Genomic DNA, 21449 nt, shown 5'->3' with positions numbered 1-21449 from the left:
ATCTCGCCCCAGGCCAGAACAAATTGGTTTTGATACCACTGTCCCCCCCCCTCCCAGTGAGCTGTAGCGTTCCACAAGGAAGCATACTAGGGCCTTTACTGTTCCTATAGGCCTATGTAAACGACAGCTTGTGACTGCAATTTGTTCCTGTTTGCGGATGACTCAGACCTGCTGGTCTCGGACAGGGACAAATGGAGGACCCTGAAGTAAACCAGTTTTAGTGCTTTTTCTGGTTTTATCTGCGTAGCAGCTTTTGTATTGACCTGTACTTTCGTTGAACTGTACCCATTCTACAAACTGTTCAATCAATCAATGGAACTCTTCCCTTTCTGTGACTGTAGAGTCCATTCTATGTCTGTAGATGTTGGACTGATGCCTATCCTGCAGAAGTCCCTGTGTGCAGTACTAAACATCAAAGAGATACCAACCAGCATCTGTATTGGGGGGTTAACAACCAAGGGTGAGTGAGAATATAGGAATACCAAACAAGTTGCCACTTTACCAACTCGCCCCGGGTGTACATCCGGCCGAACTGTAGGTATTCCTAAAGTAAATTATGCTTAAATGGTTAAACCTGACCTTATTTCCTAACCTTAATCTCAGTAAAACTATGCCTAAAACCTAAACTTACTTCTAACCTTATTCTCAGTAAAACAAAATAAAGAATACAAGAGCGGTCGGCGGAAAAATCTAGGGGCGACCGTACCTGATACCGAATATAGATGTCAGGCGCAGCTAGGGGCAGTTAGCCAGATGTATATGGAGTGTCAAGTTGCCTGGAAATGCCCATTTTGTCAAGTTGCCTGGAAATGCCCATGGCGGGGGCACGGTGGCACAGTTGGTAGTGCTGTCGCCTCACAGCTAGAAGGTCCTGGGTTCGATTCCCGCTCGGGGCGCTGTGGGTGCTGGCGGTGTGTTTCCTCCTCCACGTCATCAGTGCCCATACCCGAAGGTGGGGTTGGCGAAAGGGCCTTTCTGTGTGGAGTTTGCATGTTCTCCCCGTGTCCCCTAGGGTAGGTACCCTCACAAAAACATGCAGTAATCCTGGTCTCTAAACTGCCTCCCCCTGGCCAGCCGGGGCGCCTGATGGAGGGGAAAGGAGCTGGTTGGAATAACGTGTTCCTTCCACGCGCTACGTCCAACCAGGGAAACTCCCCCCTGTCAGGTGTAAAGGAGCAACTTGGACACTCAAGCATGAAGGAAGCATGAGTTAAGTCCGTTGCTCTCCCCAGGTTGGCGGAGGGTACTGTGTAGAGCCCAGGATCACATTAGATGATTGACACAGGGGTGAAAAATGGATTACAAAATTGTGGGATAAAAAATATATAAAAAAAAAGGAAATGCCCATGGCATGCTTGTCCAAAGATGACATAGAAAAGGAGAACCTTACCATTATGTATAATCTCATTATATTTAAGTTTTCACAAAATATATATTAATATATATTGACAATTCAACCCCATTATCACACAGACACAGAAAGAAGTGATTACTAACAATTCCAAGGCACGTTCCAAACCAAAAAGCTTTTATTACATTATCTGTACCATGTGTTGGCAGCCGGCTGCCAACAGATACTGTAGGTTTGCCATCATGATACAGCCAATACAAACCCCACGTCTCATTGAGCAGAATTAGCACCTCTCCACGTTAAAGTATTTTAAAGCTAAGGCAGCATTCTTTTCTCTCTCTACAGTTTCTCCCTCATTACCTTTGAGATCCCCGCCCCGGTGGAGTAGGCCTTCCAGTTGCATCTTAGACATGGTGACACCCACCAGTCGTCATCTTCAACAACATCCACTTCCTCCTCCCTGCAGGTGTCCTAATTCTGATAGAACACTTCTACCCTGGCTGATAAGAGGTGGAGATAATTACTATGGTGACCAGGAGAGCTCATGACCCATAGTAGGCATGTAGGCCAGTAAGAGAAGTGGACCGGTTTGTGGTCAAAGCAAGTCAATGTTTGTTGGGTGTTGTGACTAAACTTACGACGAACGGAAGGGTCATCTAACTTTGAACTTGAACTCTGGAATGCACGCCCCCAAAAAGATTATCTTTTTTGTCATGGTTTTTAGAATGATGTACTGATACAAAAAATACTTTGTCAGCTTCAAAAGTGGTTTAGATATAATCTATTAATGTTAATGTATGTTTGTATGTGTGACGTGTGTCATATTATATTAATCATATATAATATCGTCTTGTCGAGTGGAAATCTCATTTTGTCAGATTGTAGATCTGCAAATGTTGATGCTTATGTGTGATGTAGTATGATCAAGTAGGTGTTAACTAAAAAGAAAGACAAAATGCTAGAATATCGAGATAAGAGGTTTCTGCCCAACAACATGCAGCAATATATAATATGTTGTACTATATTATCAGGTAACATTTTGTTTATTAGTCACACAATAATCCTATAGCAGACAGTCAGAGGTTATCTTACCAGCCAACCTGATAGCCCTGGCTATCCAGAGGCTATCAGAGAGGTATCATCCACCTGATGGTTTCCTTTTACATAAAATCCTCAGTGTTAATTTAACTCCAAGACTGTGTACAAATGGAGCCAATTTGCAAATGGAGCCAATTGGAAGTGTCTATTTGGCTCCATTGTATGTACTCATTTTAATTTGAGCTTAAATTGTAATGTCGTCATAAGGAAGATAGGGGATGCTATTGCACTGTTGGACCATAACCATAGTTCATAGACCTTTAACCCATTCTGACCTGAGATCAGATTCATACGAGGTTTCGATTGGGACACACACGGGTCTGATGAACCAATTCTGACCCGAGATCAGATTCTAAAAATGTCAGTCGTTTTTTTAGATTTTTCAAAAATAGCAGACCTACAAGCTCGTATCGCGCCACTCGGTGGCGCGATATGAGCTTGTAGATCTGCTATTTTTCAATAGCTAAAGCATAACATGATGCCAACACCAAAATGGGTGCCCGGTCAGAATGGGTTAAGGGGGAAAAAAGAAGGAAGAAAGAGAGTTTTGCAGTCTCACATACAGTTAGAACAATTACTATAGGAGACATCATGAAACTAGAAAATAAATACCAGAAAAATACATGTTGAGGATTTAGAACAGAGAGAAACACAGAGAGAGAGAGAGAAAGAGAGAGGGGGGAGAGAGATCAATATACCAGCATGTATTGATGGTCCTTCAATAGTCATAATTAATGTATTGTTCTTTTTTTGCTCTATTTCCCATCTATTCACTGTGTGTGTGTGTGTGTGTGTGTGTGTGTGTGTGTGTGTGTGTGTGAGAGAGAGAGAGAGAGAGAGTTAAGGCTCATTCATAGTCTGGATTTTCGGTGTTGAGGTGACCACCGCTCCGGTGGTGAGCTGACCACCGGAGCTGATATAACGTTGATCGGTGGTGAGTAAAAACAGAGAGAAGGGCTGGAGCGGTGGCGGTGGTTTGCTCTTCACCGCGGCTCGTGACGTCATGTTGTAGTTCGGTGGTCACCTAACCACCGAAAATCCAATCCTGGTGACCTGCTGCTATGATGACGCGTCAATGTTGTCAGTTACTGGGAAGTCGGACATCATGAACTTTCACAAAAAAGGGAGTTTGAAAGGGTAAATGTACCGGATTGCCTGCTCAAGTCACCATTATTAGGATATGTGCCTATATAATCAATTGCATGTGTTCTTAGTCAGGGTGGTCCCAGCTGGACCCTGGTTCATAATCAGTTGAAAACCCCTGGTGTAGACTAGAGGACGTTGGAGTGTCCTTGGTATGCTTTCATTGTCAGTTCATTATAGCAGCATTATTGTAAACTGAGGTGTCTTTGTTCTCTTAATTCTCTCTTTTTAACTTACATTGTTTGTAATTATAATTTAACTGGGTTGGGGTGGAGCCAGCGATATTTATTAATTAAGAAATTGGCAACTGGCCTGGGCCGTGGCTCAGTGGTCCAGGCACCTTAGTCAATCCAGTCTGGCAGTGTGCCGGGTTCGATCCGACAGCCTTTACTGCATGTCTTCCCCCCCATCTCTCTCCCCATTTCCTGTCAGCCTACTACTACTAATAAATTGGCAACTGTATTTATAAATAAATTGATTTTTGCACAAGACCAGAGAGAAATAGGACACTTGTCACACTTCCATATGCACGTACACATAGGCTACCCCCTCCCCAACACACACACACACAGACAATGACATTAGAACTCGATTGCCTTCTATCTGGTGATGTGTGGGTGAGACCTTAGCCAGAGGGGGAATTCTGTGCTGCTATAAATCACAGATATCCATCCACCATGAAGCTAGTGCGACCAGGGCTGCGAGGTGGATGGGCGTGTACAAGACTGAGGCATCACATTGAATGCGTAAGTTATAGTTGACATAGAACTTTGCTGCAGGATCTTTGACCAGAGATGATGGAAGGGCCGACAAATTGTCTGATTTACAGATGTGTGAAGAAAAGGCTACCTATAGATGTAATAACCTAGGGGTCAACTCGCCGGCAGTCCTCACATCATGCTACAATGACCCGTTGTCACCCTTATTCGCGCTTATGGGCAGAATAACACCGACCGACCGCAGACAAGTGAAAGTGTAGGCTGTGAAACATTCGTCAGGTAGCACCTTAGTCTTGATTGCAACACACTTGGTGGAAAGATTGCTTCTGCAAGATAAGACGGGTGTCAGGTTTGAAGGGTTTGCCCTCACCACCACGTGGCAACACGATGTACCAGGCGACTTGAGGAATACACACCCTTGGACATCATCAAGCCCCTGGCCCCCTGCCACGGGCCCCTCAGCCCTCCACTCCCGTGGGTCAAAGGTGTGATTTCTAGACCTGAGACACAGGTGGGCTCCCTGGAGTTACCTGTGAACACAACTCAGACCACGGATACACTACACCTACCACAGGTAAGGACAGACCTGGCGTCATTTAACTTATTCAAGGACAAACCTGGCTTCATCTAACTTCATTAATATATCGGTGCTGTCAACTCAAAATGTCAGTTTTTCCTTTACCTTCAAATTGAATACATTTATGGTCATTTTTATGGTCATTTTCAGTATGGTTGTGGCACTCAAAACTTGTTAACTTAAGACTTGTTATGTTCTTGTTAGATTGTTCAAGGTTCAACGTTATTTTTACAATCGACAATGGGCAATTTGTAGTGCAGACAGCAGTAACCACATAACCAACAGACAGATACATAGACGAAAATAGAAGAAAATCACATTGAATTATTTAAGAAGTGAATGGCAGCAGGGACAAATTCGTTGTTCTGGCTGTTGCTCCTGCATCATCTTCAGACAGCAACTTAAAGTCATTAGACATGATGGGGTGGCTAAGGTCAACCAGAATTGATCGAGCCTTACTTCTTTAGTGTCCTGGCCATGTACATGTGAGAAAGGTCATTAAAGGTTGTGCCTGCAATTCTGCTGTCCATTTTGACGATACCTTGCGGTTTGTTCCTGTTTTTGAGGGAAAATGACTGCTATCGGCTGACAAAGGAGTTGTCTGTCACGTAACATTTATGATGTTGAACCACTTTCAACCCGTTGTCCTGATTTTCAGCATGTCATTGTAAAAGAAAATCTTCAAATTATTATTTACATCATGACGTGTCATGAACTTATGTAGATCGCAGTGTGACACCATCCTACAATGAAATTAATATATTAAATCAGGCTTAACTTACAATTCAAATCACTGCAAAATAATGCACACTTGAAGGCATTAAAGGTTTAATATTGCAGTAGTGGCTTCTCATCTCGGTTTCATATTTTATTTTTTATATACAGTATATTTGTGATTGTTTCAGTATTATTATTTATCTAGAGTGTTGAAGTGGTTATGGTTGAAAGGCATTGCTTCTCAAGGGCCGGGGTAAACTTAAATAGATGATAAGTACAGTAGATACATTTTGAAGGCATTTAGATTTGTATTTTTTTGCATTTTGCATTTGTAGTGCAAAAAGTGAACTGATGGTGATCTTCAGCTCTGAACTCAAATGAGAACACAGGCACACACTTGTGATGGTATTGAACAACACAAGAGTATGCTAGACAGAAGTTGTGATATAACATGGTGATTAAAAAAAAATCCTTTTTAGCTGAGAAAACAGTATTAATCAACACAATATAATAATTTATATAAAGTTTATATAAAATATAGGAAGTACAGATTATACTCCTCCTGATTCCTACTGTAATACAACTGAACTGCAATCAATACAAATCATTAAGCTCTTTGCCCCTTTTCATGAACTGCATTTATATTTAAAAATAAACATTCATTCATGAATACTTAATCAAATTACTGAGTTACAATAGCAATTATAGTATTGTAAAGTGAAACAAATTATCTGGTCCATTATTGAGATAAGGATGAGGTTTTCCCTAATAGTGTGGTATTGTGAGAATGGAAATTTACCACACAGAGCAGCCATGTGGTTGTAGAGCTAAGATCAATACCCTGGCATGTGAGTGAGAGCCAGTGTGTGCACGTGCGAGTGAGTAAGAGTGTATGACTGTATTGTTACGTTTATGGAACAGCTGACTGCTTTCATTCATTGTATTGGTTTAACCTGTTTGACTCTCTGGAAGACGCAAGTCTGAACGTCAGTCACTCCTGCACAATAATAAATACTTGTAGACCAGTCGAGTGCTCCAGTATTTTATTTGGGTACTGCAGTCTCTCCTGAATTGCCCAGGTATTATTCTCTCCGTGAGCACCGACAAGCTAAGCCCTTCTAAGTTCTACCACCAACTGACTTTGTACCTTGGTTTAATGTTGTTTGTTGCTCATGTGTGTTGTCAGTGCCAGGAAGTAACAAGTGTAACATTTAAAGCGCAAATAACATGCATTTTAAAACTGCTTTTAATATTTAATATCATATTGTCTATGTCCATCAAAGTTATTTCTAATGGTTTGAGCCTCAATCACCACTCTGATATAACCAGGCCTTGTCATTTCTTTCTGGACTTTGAAAGCAGTTTTAGCTGCAATACCACAATGTCCTGAGGTGGTGGGGGTGCTGATATGCAGATTATTTAATATTTGAGTCATTATAATACTGATGCTAGATAAAACCAGGCTTGTTTCCATTCCATGCCAGTTTGGAAAATCAACAATGGTGGACATTGTAAACAAAGTCGAAATGCAAATTTGGAACTGAGGAGGAATTATACAAAGTAGGGTGACATTGATGACATCACGATGAGACCAAAATCAGTTGAGCTGTTCCTGAGAGCAATTTCCATTAAAGCACCTATATGATATGAAAGCCTGATTGTTCAAAATTGGTTATTTGTGGTTGATTGGAATTATGTAATTACACATATTCAATTAACTGTTTGAAATTCATTATTGTGTTTATTTTAATGCACTCTGTCTTATTTTTTTTCTTAGACGATGGCTCCTGAGCCTGAACTCGAGGAAGACCCAAACACAAGGCAGGAAAATGAATGCAATGGTACATACAATTTTATTATAGTGAAAAGCAGAGTAGTCCAATGTATCTGTGTGACATTGTAGTTACACTTTGCAGGGTGGCACAGGAGTGAAGTACCTGTGCACTACTGCGGAGTGTGGGGATTTGAATCCAACATGGTGCATCCGGTCAAAAGGAAAACACTTGGCATGTGTTCAGGGGTGGGAAGCCGGGCGGGCAGGGTGATATTTGCCGCTGCATGTACTCCTACAGGCTGTGGTAGCGGTGTAGCACCTGTCAGTGTGTTTACATTCATGGAATGAAACGGAAGGCTTTGTCTTTCTTAGGAATCAAAGAGCCGGCTGTTCCTATGGCGGCAGCCCATTCCACAGTGGCTCTGTTTGAGGGCGAGGCGGAGATTGACGACCCCTGGGATCTCCCAGAACTCAGTCAAGGACTGGGGGTGCCATGGGCAGGTACACAATATTGTAATCTCCATAAGTAACATTTCATAATGTTTTAGCTATTCATCTTATATAGGGCTTAAAGGTTTCATGATATTAATTTTCATTCATTTTTATTTTTCAGTTTTTTTCTTTCGGTTTTATGACCTCAATTACACCCACAAAACCTGAACTTTGAACATTCAGTGGATTTTCTGTGGTCTGGACTTTTTTCTTGGGTCTTGGTCTTGGCCTTTAGAGCTGCAATGAAAACACAGTGAAAACAGTGACATCGGCTGGCAAATCCCATTGACATATGGGACTTGCAGGCTGTGACATCACAAAATGTTAAAAGTTCCGGTTTTTTGTTTGAGCTCAGAAAACATAAAATCACATACAATCCTGAGTGTTATATATTCGTATAACCATGTTACGTATAACTTATATGTACGTACCAAAAGTTTATTTTCGTGTATTCAAATGTATTAGCACTATTATCTGGGTAAAAGTAATCAGTGTTATCAGTGTACTAATTTCATAAAAATTAGTACACTGATAACACAGTTGCGTTTTACCCAGATAAAACGCAATGGCACCTGGGGGACTGGCAAACATCCTGGAGCATCTTATCTTACAAGGGAGAAGTGGGCGGAAGTGTAGGGTTATCACTGCACCCATGATTTTATTTAAATTTTTCAGAAGGCAACGCCATTAGCCGATTATGTGACACATTTTGGGTTACAGGTGCATGATGTGAAGCAGATTTATTTATTTAAAATGTCTATATATTATTATTTATTTATTTTTGGACGCGTGGCACTAGATGTGAGTTTTTGAGGTCTAGTGTAGGAAGAGTCAGAACTTCTGCTGCAAAGCCATACATTTTAATCTCTCTCTCACACACGCACACACGCGCACGCGCACACACACACACACACACACACACACACACACACACACACACACACACACACACACACACACACACACACACACACACACACACAAACACACAAACACATACACACACATACATGAGACTATATCATCAAGGGTTTTGGAAGTATGAACGGGGACAGTGACAGTGTCCCCTCCTCTCCTCTGTGTGTCTCTCAGAGCTGAACTGTATGGGAAGAGTCAAGAAGGTGATGGTGGGGATTGTCAAAGCTGTACTTCTGCTGGGGTTCCTCTACTTGTTCATTTGTTCCTTAACTCTCCTCAGCTCTGGTTTCCAGCTCGTTGGAGGTAAACATAGTTAACGCACGCACGCACGCACCTTGTTCATTTGTTCCTTAACTCTCCTCAGCTCTGGTTTCCAGCTCGTTGGAGGTAAACATAGTTAACGCACGCACTCACGCACGTACACACGTGTGCAGGCACACATACACGCACACATGCACGCAAGGCAGTGAGGCGCACGGAATTGTGTGCCATAGAGGAATGTGATATAGCACACAATACACACATGCGAACACATACAGTACACTACAGTCTGAGTCTACACACATTTTTAACACACATATATGTGGATGTGGTGGGTGGATATGGCCAATGGACATGGTGTAAGAAGTTGCTTCTCTAGGCCGCACACATAGACATTCCGTGCATAGATGTGCCACACAATGGTAGACCTCAGGCCTGAGGCCTGGTATGGTAGGCCTCAGGTCTACCATTCTGAAATTTAATATAATAATATTTGGACAGCTGACAGTAGGCTCTCTTTACTCTTATTTTTTAAGTAAAGAGACCATACTACTGGCACATCTATGCACGGAATGTCTATGTTCACAGGCTTCTGTGTGGTTACACACCGGCATTCTGACGCACCCCCATTCCACCCTTCTGGTTGCGGCCTAGAGGAGCAACTGAGCATGTGCAACACCACTTCTTACACCATGGTGTAAGAAGGGTGCCAATGCTGTTGTACCCCCTCCAACTTTATACTGTCCGCATTTTCAAATGTTTTATTATATACTTGCTTTGGCAATGTAAACGTATGTTTTCTCATGACAATAAAAAACAAAATTGTATTTTGTTTTTTCTGCTGGCCAGGTAAAGTAGCGGGGGACATCTTTCAGGACAACAAGGTGCTGAAGAACCCTCTGGCTGGTCTTGTGATTGGAGTTCTGGTCACGTTGCTGGTGCAGAGTTCCTCCACATCTTCCTCCATTGTTGTCAGCATGGTGTCATCTGGACGTGAGTGTCAAAGCCACACGCACGCACGCACGCACGCATGCATGCATTGCACGCACACTCGCACACAGTCATGTGTAACATATGGAGTAGCTCCCTGTGCCCCGCCAGCTAGCCTTTTTATCTCCTCTAGCCAAGGGGGATTCCCCTTTGGCTGAATGGTGGATGTAGCTTCCCACGCAGGTTACAGTCCTCGGTGTTACATTGGTGCTGGGACGCAGATCGTGTTTCCCAGTAGGGTCAACGGGAGGTGAATGTAACGGAAGTAGCCCTGCGAGCTCATAAGCATAATGGCTGGGTTGGTTACTATACTTTAATCCGACGGAGCATTGGTCCAATCGACAACCTACCTCAAACCCTCACCCTAACCCTAACCTCCCCCGGGGCAGACACCTAAACCTAACCCCAACCCTCTCCCGACCCCCAGCGCACCTCGGACCATTGCTCCTTCGGATCAATGCTCCGTCGGATCATAGTATGCCTCCCGGCTGGGTTTCCCAAACGCATATGGTGTAAGACTTGTAGTGCTGCACATGCTCAGATGCTCTCTAGGCCGCACACAGAAGCCTGTGAACATAAACATTTTGTGCATAGATGGTAGGCCTATGAGATGAGGCCTGGTATGGTACTGTAGGCCTCAGGTCTACCGTTCTCAAATTTAATTTAATAATATTTGGACTGCTGGACAGCTGACAGTAGGCTCTCTTGGCTCTTAATATATATATATATATATATATATATATATATATATATATATATATATATATATATATATATATATATAGGCTCTCGAGGATTATCACAACAAAACAAAAAAATAAGTGATATTTGAATTGAAGTGAAATCACTAAATATACCTTTAAAACTGCTGCAATAACACTTCTTTTAGCTGGACAAACACATTAAAGGTTGCATTACCACTTAAATCATATCATCCCTATTTCGAAAGGCAATTGCTGTGATCTTGTTGAAGTGCTATTTTCAGCAAAGAGATTTAGAATTGAGGGGAAAGGGCAACCCTGGGGGACCGTGGGTAAATCAGTTGGAGTAATCAGTTGGAATAATGGAGATCTGTGTTCTTCCACAGTGCTGACAGTCCAGCTGGCTGTTCCTATCATCATGGGCACCAACATTGGAACTTCCGTCACCAACACCCTAGTTGCCATGACACAGGCTGGCGAACGCAATCAGTTCCGCAGGTAATAGGTCTTGTAAAATGCAATTTGTTGTCACCTTCATAGGCACGTAGTAGTGACCAACCTGCACCGCAAAACAATATATTAATCAACGGCCCACCCGCCCCGCGGCCCACGAAAACAAAAAGTAGCCTAACGACCGGCTTTTCAACACCCAGCAAGAGAGAGAGAGAGCTGCAGGTGACGTCGTCCCTCTTTCCTGTGTGAGTCGTAACAAATTATTTGAATGTACAGTATAACACTTACACATAGACATACGTGACATGACTCCGTCATGACATGTAGCCTACTCCGCTCGAAATGAATGAATCTCATGTGCTCATTTTTGTTTTGATTGTGTATAGGCTACTTCAACATCGTTGCGCGGCGGCGGTACCGCACACCCAAAATAACCGCTCTACAAGCTCACAACGCATTGTGGTCTTGTAGATCTGCTTTAATTCTGTGTGTGCAGCCCACTGTGCACGCCTGCACAGCACTCCACTCAATTAAGACAGATTGGGTACAGATGTGCTCATTGCGCTGATGACGGTCAGGTTCAAGATACTGCGCCCGTGGCCACCCTCAGATCTCCATATATGGAGCTGACCTGTTCTGACATTCCATTATGTTGATCTGACCTCATCAAACCCTGTACACTCAAGACACGCTCCATATATAGCCAGTACAGGATTCATTACATATGTTGATCCGACCCCCCATGCCAAAGCGCCAGCGCTCGCCCAGCAGTCTGCCGTCACCCAGGCAGATGTGTGCACACGACCTCGCCCTCAGGGCGTTTTACTGGTTATTATTATTATTATAAGAAAGCAGTAGCACTAGCAATAACTACAGATATGCAGCTGCGGGCCCGAGCTCATGTTGAATAATTGGTTCTCTTTATAAAGTACATCCATTGGTCAAACAAAATCATAGTAGTTCGTAAATAACTTTGTGCCATCATTTGAGAGCAGTGCTCTCAAACAGCAGACTTGACTGTTTCAATGGCACAGCATATATATCCCAGGTTTGTCACGTCTACATTATTCAACCCCTTTTCTTCTGGTTGTATCAAGATGTTTTTGCTGAGAATTGATCATTGTTATCAGATGAAATAAATGTATGTCTCCACAACTATTTATTTTTGTTAGTTACAATAATGATAACCATGTCACTACCCAAATCTCTCCCCCTTTCCTGTCTGTATACTGTTCCCTATCAATAAAAGCATGAAAAGCCCCAAAACAAATCTTAAAAAAAACAATAATGAATGATATCTTTATTTCTATAGCACTTAATTTGTTTTGTTAAAAACATAAAGCCAAGCACCCGTGTTGTTCACTCTTCCCATGCAGGGCGTTTGCAGGGGCCACAGTGCATGATTTCTTCAACTGGCTCTCTGTGCTCATAATGCTGCCACTGGAGGTGGCGTCTGGGTATTTGTACCGCGTCAGCAAGCTGATCATTGACTCCTTCCAGATAGCGAGTGAAGAACCCCCAGAACTGCTCAACGTCATCACTGACCCCCTCACAAACGCCATCATAGAGGTAAGGGATGATCGTCATCATAACCTTGCAGCCATCACAGATGATCATCATTATAACCTTGCAGCCATCACGGATGGAGTCTTTACACTGAGGTCATCTTGTGGCTCTTTTCGACTACGAAGGGTAACCCAAAATCTTCAATAACCTGAAACTTTCCAGAAATTGGTCTTTGATGTTTTGTTGTTTAAAATATCTATTATAACCAGAACGAGCTCTGAAGGGGAAGGTGTGTAAAAATAAGTGGAAAAAAAGTTCTCTATCGTATTGAGATGTATGGGGAATGACCCCACCTCACTTGTGACGTGGATATCTCTTTAAGAAACACCAGGCGTAGTGAGAGAGAGAGAGATGGGGAGTTACACACACAAAGGTCACCGGGATCGTAATCTGAGTTCCCAGAAGTTTTATTTTTCGCCACTAGGCGGGCGAGAAAGACTTCTGGGAAAAAAGGACCGTATCCATGTGAGGGAAGTACGTTGCGCTCAGAATCTGAGCGGACACTCCCCTTTCCGGTCTGAAGCACTGTGCATACCATGAAAATAGTCCGAAGGGAATCCAATTCCAAATTGAATTGTAGTAGGCCACCACCGCTCAAGGAGCAATTGTTTCCCTTCCGTCTTATTTAGATGTAGCGGCCACTCCATGTGGCCGCTCCATGTGAAACGCAACGCACTGGGCCACGCCCCTGCTGCACAGGATCTGAGGCCAATTTTCCTAGACTACCGGGATCGGGACCCGAACCTGTGACACGCTGTCAGGCCGCATCAGCAGCCTATAGGTGCCAGGACTGCTACGCCACCTTTAGTACAAGTACAAGTTCTGAGTTGCCAGAACTCGGGGTTAGTAGCACCCCCAGAGCAAATTCAGATAAAAAGAACTTTATCTGAAACTGAATCGTAGATTATGAATATGAAAACTAATCCAGAACCCATGAAATACGGTTCACGACTTCACGGCACCGTCGGCACGACACAGTTCAGCTAGTTTGTGCAGAAGGCAATATTCCAGAAGCATCAATAGCCAGAATAGTCAAAGCTAGCAAAAAGTATGGTGATGGTAAACACAAGGGATTGGAAGTGCAACAGCCAACAACAGTTACATGGAAACTTAACTGTACCTGTTCACCGCAAGTATAGATAAATACTGTCACCCAAAAATAATAAAGAGGGATAGGGTTGGTCCTCCAGTTGTTGAGCCAAAGAGAGTAAGACGATCAGAACAATCCAAGTTCATTGCTCACCAACACTGTCTGTTTTGTGGTGAAATAAAGAAAGATCCTAAACATCCAAGTCGATGGAAAATGGCATATCTATGCAAAGAAGATGAAAACGGTCTAAAGGAGACTATCGTAGGTGTCTGCAAAATGGTCAATAATGAACAAGCAAACGCAATCCACATCAGACTTGCAGGTGTTCCTTTTGACCTGCATTCTGCAGGCATAAGGTATCACGTTGACTGTAAAGCCAAATTCATGTGTGCAAGAAACATTTAAGCTAGAATTTGGCAAACGTTAACACTGAATAGCACAGAACCAAAAGACACAGCATTTATTTCTGTCATCACATTTCTTGTTCAAAAGAGATCAAACATGCATACTTCAATTAGTCTATACAAGAAATATGAGGATGCTGGTGGAACCATCCTTGCTCGTAAAAAGTTGGTATCAACCCTAGTTGATTACTATCAACCCTAGTTGATTACTATCAACCCTAATTGATTACTCATATGCAGCAAAGGTGATATCACAGACATGGCAATTGATGCAATATCAAAGAAGATATACAGAGAGATTGGAGACATTGAGATTGATAGTGAACATTATTACACCCATATCAATAAAGCCATTTGCTCCCAGTTCCAAAGTGACACTCTAATGAACCTTCTGACAAAAGTAAGCCAAAGGCTACACAATTCCTTGCCAGGTATAATGATTGGGAACATGATCACAGCAATAATAAAAAAAGCAAGCGACTCCAAATTTAATCTTCTGATGAGGAAGAAGTTGATGTGTAAGCTGGACTACAAGTTGCACACATTAATAGTTTAGTTTACAAGTTTATTTTCTATTAGCATATCAATGACTAAAACCACCTTTACAAGAACAAAATACCCCACTGCAATTGCATACTGCACTCGGTCCGGTTGAATGTTTATAGGCCATTCATTACCGAATTATGCTAAATACAAAATTAACATAATGCTTTTTTCAAATATGTTTTATTTCATACACTAGGCATATGGATTAAATTTCAATACTAAAAGGTATAGAGAACTATATTTCTGCGCCCAATAAATTATTTTTGGTATGGTCCTATAAAAAAATTGCCCAATAACGAGAGGCGGTCAGCAAGTGGATTCTTGAAGGTATGTATATAGACAATATTTTAGGCCAATAAAAAAGACCAAATGTCCAAATGTCCTACCCCACAGACTTCCGGACTAATAATGGTGACCTCTCAGAGTCCAAAAGTCCACATTGTCATAAATGAGGCTTACGGAGGTCATTAACATTCTACAGTGCAGTTATACGAGCCAAGAGGGTCATTATAGAGGCGTATATTTTCTGTTCAGTTTTCAAAATATATTCCCTTCAAGAGCTGTGAGCACAAATAATCTGACGCACGTGGTATCCGTTGTAACACTTTAGTGAAGTAAAAGCAAAAATACAAGTGGTACAAAAATGTCTCAATATGGTTACATGGTCTGTGATAACATGAGAGTGGTTACTGTGGTAGAAAAAATATGTGCTCTCTCTACTACTCACAGCTTCTGACAAGCTCAAACAGGAGGGTAACTTAGGTCAGATTCTCACCTAATACTTCGGTATACTCAGTTCCGTATGCGCGGGGAAATTGGAATCTTGCATATTTAATTGGCTGCGGTTTGCCTTCACACTGTCATTCGCAGCAATTGGAAACGCAGCAGGGGGGACCTTTATCAATGTGTTCCATTCATAAACTATAGCCTACACAGTGAAATCTATGGTGATAAAATTACACTCATAACGTGCATGTGTCGTGCCGTCTGGGACCCCCCCCCTCTCTCTCTCTCTACGCACGCAGCCGCCACACACTGTTCTTTTGGGCATGGAGGCACAGCGCTGCATGAGCGCACTGATAACTCCCCAGTCCCACACAGTGACGCACTCCATGTTTACGGCACGCACAGACAGACAGACAGACAGACAGACAGACAGAATATTATGTAGGCTATAATACACTGCAGTGTTTTTATGTGTTTTCTTAAGCAATTGATTAATGTACACGTCCTCATTTCGATCAGGGCTTCAGTCTCCTTATTCGACCACGTCTATCCACAGTAACGGGACATCTTTGCGCTGCGTAAAATATGCCTTCTCCGTCTCCAACTGTGTTCAGCTCCTCACCCGCCACATTATGTTTGCTTCATTTCCTTTATTTACTGCGGATTGCATTCACACCTGCACCGAATCGTAGTCAAGTGCGATTCGAAGAGAAGCGAAACGCACGTTTTTGGGCGGAGTAAAATGTGGTTATTTGCTGCGCATTAGGATTCGAATGAGCCTTCACACCTGCCAAACGAAGCGCACTTTCTGACAATGCGCAGCAGGATTCGTTTTAATCGCAGCAAAGCTCTCTGGTATGAATGTGACCTTAGACATCAAAGAAAAGGAGCACCAATCACAAACATTCAATCAAGACTGACCAATCTAAGCAAGGCAGTAAAAAGGGTACTCTGCTGCACTAATTATGTGATCAAACACTGCTGCATAGAATAGGCAATCAACATCAAAGCAATTAAGGTCATCATGACATGACCTCATAAAGTGGCTCTTACAGTCATCCTTTAGTTGCATGTTTCAAAGTGGTTTCATTTCAAGGCCATCTGGATAGGTGCTTGTCATATTAATGTTATTATTATATTGTTCAGATGAATGTATATAGACAGAGTGAAGTTAACAGCAACCTAATAACTAAAGTACAAGTTGGCACTCTCTGTAACTCAATAGCTGGAGGGAAAGACTCCATTAGATCTTGGGGGTGAAAGTAGGCTAACTAGAATGAAATGTGAGCCGTGAAGCGACACCATGTTGTGAAAGTGGTGGGTCGATGGGTGCAGTGAAAGTGTAATGGCAGCTCAATCAGGAGCTGGAGCCTGCATGGCTTGATCCTAGGCTTAAAATAACCCATATAAATGTATTTGGAAATCTCTATGGGAAAAGTGAATAGGTTCTAGATCGGTGGAACCAGAAAATGGCTGCCACTGCTGCTATGCCCTATAACAATGTGAGGGTGAAAGGCTTTGACAGAGGAAACAGAAGTGATGTAATAATAGAAATTCCTGATGAAGGAATGAAAGAGGGAGAGTGAGAGAAAATATCTTACTTTCACAAGAGCTTCACAACATTGTTATCTTCGTATGATAGCCTGCCGCGCTCTCTCTCTCTCTCTCTCTCTCTCTCTCTCTCTCTCTCTCTCTCTCTCTCTCTGTGTCTGTCTCTCTCTCTCCCCCCAGTTGGATAAATCTGTCATCAACGACATTGCCACAGGAGATCCAGAATCCAGGAATAAGAGTCTCATTCGGATCTGGTGCAAAACCTTCACCAACACAGTAAGAACCTCCTTACAACAGAACTACATTACATTGGAAACAGCTGCCATAAACCTGTAGGAATGGTCAAATTATTGAATGTTCCTTTATATAGGAATCTGAATCCCCCCCACCCCTTTTTCCCCATATGTTTCTTTTCCCTTTTTACCGCCTTTATGATGAATTCCTGTTCTGTTCTTTGGCTATATAGAAGTGTCTATTTGTACGTCTCTAAATGTTCTGATGAATTGAACAAGGTGGACCCTCTTGTAAACAAGTGTAATGCTTTATTGGGTCGTCCACTCACAGTTAACAGTCTTTAAATGTACTGTAATTCTGCAAACTGTTAATACATATTTCAATCAATCAATCAATCAATCAATCAATCCATTTGGGAAGGGGAAATCATGTGTTGGGGTGTTGTGCCACGCCTGTTGTGCCTCCCTGATTTTTCCCTTCTTGTTCCCCTGTGCTGCTTCCCTTCCCCTTTCGTGCTGAGACTTTGATTCAAAGTGCTGAGACTTTGATTGCGGACGCGGACGGCTCACCGCTCCAAGAGATGGGTCAAATGCGGAGAACAAATTTCACTGCGGTAACGTGTGTCTGTGTGACAAATCGTACGACTTTGAGCTTGACCATTGCAACCCGTGTGCCCAGGGTGCGCTAATGCTGCTGTTTGTTACTTAACGGACTTCCTCACTTTTGGTTGCTGCTGTAACTTAGTTAGTTGCATCCTCTGAGTAGTACTCTCCTTAGTGTTTTTCCTAGCCTCGTGTTGCGATACTAATATTTCACTGCGCTGCACTGCGAGGCTACGTTTCCCCTGTGTTGTGTACCTTCTACCTGAGTTGATTTTCACTTTTTTCAGTTCTGATCTTTTGATCAGTAAAAGTTTCTCTTAACATCCCTTGGGTCTCTCTCTCTCCATTCTTTGGGTCCACATCTTCCTGAGTCAGGTCGTGACAGACTGTGTGTGTGTGTGTGTGTGTGTGTGTGTGTGTGTGTGTGTGTGTGTGTGTGTGTGTGTGTGTGTGTGTGTGTGTGTGCGTGTGCGTGTGCGCGCGTGTGCGTATTTCAGAGCGTGTTGAACGTCACAGTCCCTAGCGAAGACAACTGCACCTCTCCAGAATGGTGCAACGTCACCCACACACTGAAGAATATTTCTAACACCTTTAATGTTGAAAAATGTACGGTGAACACCCTTTCTACACACAGTATATATTCACGATGTGTCGTATCACCACACATCACATCACCACAGATCTGCTATTTTCAAAAGATTCATATACATTTGAAAACAAGAAATGGGACATTCTGCATAACGATTACTTTCTACTTTTGGTAATTTAAGTACATTTGATACTTTTACTTCATTGCAGTATTGATACTTTTACTTAAGTGAAACATTTGAGTACTCTTTCCACCACTGGTGTTTTCACCCTGTCTGTATATTATGTACACATTTGATCATTTACGTTTTTGTGCCGCCCTCCCTCTTCGTCCATCGTCAGGTAAACACCTCTTTGTGGACACAGAGCTCTCTGACCTGGCAGTGGGTATGATAATGTTGGTTCTCTCCCTGCTGGCTCTCTGCTCCTGTCTGATCTGCATCGTCAGGCTGCTCAACTCCGTACTGAGGGGACAGGTGGCCATCATCATTAAAAAGGTCCTGAATACTGGTGAGTAACAGAATGTCTGTTTGCGTGCACGACGTGTGCGTGCGTTTATCACATATCTATAGCCTAGGCCCTAGTCCATTCCTGCGACTGACCAATGTGTGAGTAAAGCACTTAGCAAGGACCCAAGGCCAGCTCAAAGCCTGGACCAGCAGGTTCCGGGACAGCCACCAGCCAGGGAACTATAGGCTTATGAACAATAGACTCTTAACTGTGTGTGTGTGTGTGTGTGTGTGTGTGTGTGTGTGTGTGTGTGTGTGTGTGCGTGTGCGTGTGCACGTGTGCGTGTGTGTGTGTCTGTCCTTGCAGATTTCCCGTACCCATTCGGCTGGGTTACAGGTTACATCGCCATTGTAGTTGGGGCTGTGATGACCTTCATTGTCCAGAGCAGTTCTGTCTTCACGTCTGCGATCACTCCACTTGTTGGTGAGTCCATCCTTCCATCCCGTCCGTCCATACCATCTATCCGTCCCGTCCCGTCCGTCCGTCCGTCCGTCCGTCCATCCATCCATCCATCCATCCATCCATCCATCCATCCATCCATCATCTTCTTACAGACTTACCTTTGCATGCTATTTGATTACTTTACCATGGTCTGTAGAGCAGTTTCCCAAACATTGGACCACGGACACATTTTGATTGGTCACTTTCTTATTTTTTGTTTCCTACATTTTGTTTTTTATTATTATTATTTCAAACCATAAAAAAACAAACCTGTATTTGGAAAACAAAACAAAAAACATCAATAGCAAAACGGCAAAAATTGGCATGACCATTTTGCCCCTCAATCCAGGCGTTTCACAACAAGCGGCAAACGGATCGGACCAATTCCAAAACCTTTTGCACCCACCCTTCGTTTGTGGTCCAAATGATCTAAAGAAAGGGCACAGGTTAAAATGATGTCCTCTCTTTGCGTAGGTATTGGTGTCATCAGCATACAGAGAGCATATCCATTGTCACTGGGGTCAAACATTGGCACAACCACTACGGCTCTGCTGGCAGCCATGGCTAGTCCTGGAGACAAACTTGCTAATGCGCTACAGGTCAGTTTTACAAATACACACACGCTTGCATGCATGCACAAATGCATGCAGATTTACCAATTGTCTGTGTTAGATTAATTCAGAGGGTACAAATTGGAACCAAATGGATCCATTTAATTAGAGAGTGTACAAATGCAACCAGACCAACCAGACCCTGCATTTGTACACTGAGACTAAAACAAAACAATTAAATCAAAACAAAAATTTACAATACACAACTCACTAAACCTAAACTAAAAAAACAGGATAAATCTTTATGTAAATCTAGTGAATACATAAAACGGAGACTAAAACTCTTAATACAAACTAAAATGAATCTAAAATCAAATGCCTAATTGAAAAAGTAAACTAAAACTAATAAATATTTAAAAACTCCAATCACTGTTTCTGTGTCCCACACCAGATTGCTCTGGTCCACTTGCTGTTCAACATCACAGGCATCCTCATATGGTATCCTCTTCCGATCACTCGCCTCCCCATCCAAATGGCTAAAACGCTGGGCGACATCACCGCAGACTACCGCTGGTTCGCTGCCGTCTACATCATAGGCTGCTTCTTCTTCATGCCCATGTTCATCTTCGGCCTATCAGTGGCCGGCTGGGAGGTGCTGGTGGGTGTGACCGTGCCTCTGGCCGTCATATTGATCGTTATCATAGTGATAAACGTCCTGCAGAAGAAACGCCCCCAGTGTCTGCCTGCGCTACTGCAATCTTGGGACTTCCTGCCTCTGTGGGCCCACTCCCTTGACCCTTGGGACAGAATGGTCGTTAAGATGACTTCTTACAGCAAATGCTGCAAGAAGACACCCACTGAGATAAAAGAACAGGGCGAGGAGGAGTTGACGGGACAGAGGATGGAGGAGCAGGTGGCTGAGATGTACGATAATCCCTCGATGAGCGTGGAAAAGGAGTTGGAGGCTGAGAAACCCGCAGACACAGTCACAATGGCACAAACCCCGATGTGACACTTCTGCTATAGAGACTGAGAGTATGCACATGCATCACTTTTCCACCGGGACACGCCCCCCTCATCTAGACTGAGTGGCAAAACATTGAGCAGCATGGAGCGTTGGAGTTTGGAAGCGCTCGTTGGAAGTCACTCAACGGTTCCGCGTACCACCTGTTTCTAAATTGCACATAATGCAGGAGGCAGCAGGATGTTGTGTTATTGAAAACGAGCACTTCCAAACTCTGACACTTAGGAGAAATAATCAGCTGCACGGAATGTATTGACAGAAAGTCATAACATGGATTTTAAAGAACAGAAAGAAGCTTTCCATACAGCTGCAATGTTGGTGAGTTTAACAATGTTTAATACAATCAGATAGGACTTTTCTGTTTGGATGAATGGGCTGTCAAGGCTAGAAAGTTGTTGTTTTTTTCTACTCAGTAGGCGTTC

The 21449-nt window shown here is 42.9% G+C and overlaps 1 protein-coding gene across 2 annotated transcripts; it reads left to right on the top strand.

The window, feature by feature from the left end:
- The first annotated feature begins 4578 nt into the window (after window positions 1–4578).
- LOC310858773 (sodium-dependent phosphate transport protein 2B-like) lies at window positions 4579–21029 on the top strand. 2 transcript variants are annotated; one of them, XM_083765032.1, is made up of 13 exons: window positions 4579–4885; window positions 7383–7446; window positions 7752–7880; window positions 8964–9092; window positions 9900–10043; window positions 11128–11239; window positions 12571–12763; window positions 17258–17353; window positions 18411–18519; window positions 18844–19011; window positions 19318–19434; window positions 19927–20051; window positions 20455–21029. In XM_083765032.1, the coding sequence occupies exons 2-13, from the start codon at window positions 7386–7388 to the stop codon at window positions 21013–21015; spliced, it is 1944 nt and encodes a 647-aa protein (XP_083621158.1). In that variant the 5' UTR covers window positions 4579–4885; window positions 7383–7385; the 3' UTR covers window positions 21016–21029. The 2 variants fall into 2 exon arrangements, with proteins under 2 accessions (XP_083621158.1, XP_083621159.1); XM_083765033.1 differs by lacking the exon at window positions 4579–4885 and having other exon boundaries at window positions 7374–7446.
- The last annotated feature ends 420 nt before the right edge of the window (window positions 21030–21449 follow it).

Source organism: Protomyctophum parallelum (genome assembly GCF_964188405.1).
Source record: "Protomyctophum parallelum genome assembly, chromosome: 5".
Lineage (NCBI taxonomy): Eukaryota > Metazoa > Chordata > Actinopteri > Myctophiformes > Myctophidae > Protomyctophum > Protomyctophum parallelum.
The sequence above is the reverse complement of the archived record's forward strand: the minus strand, read 5'-3'. Positions and strand labels throughout refer to the sequence as shown.

Excerpts from the sequence above, each read along its gene's own strand:
- LOC310858773 (XM_083765032.1), top strand. The coding sequence starts at position 7,386 with ATGGCTCCTGAGCCTGAACTCGAGGAAGACCCAAACACAAGGCAGGAA. Across the intron at positions 9,093-9,899 it reads TGGTTTCCAGCTCGTTGGAG|GTAAAGTAGCGGGGGACATC; the intron begins GTAAACATAGTT and ends TCTGCTGGCCAG. Across the intron at positions 17,354-18,410 it reads GCAAAACCTTCACCAACACA|AGCGTGTTGAACGTCACAGT; the intron begins GTAAGAACCTCC and ends TGCGTATTTCAG.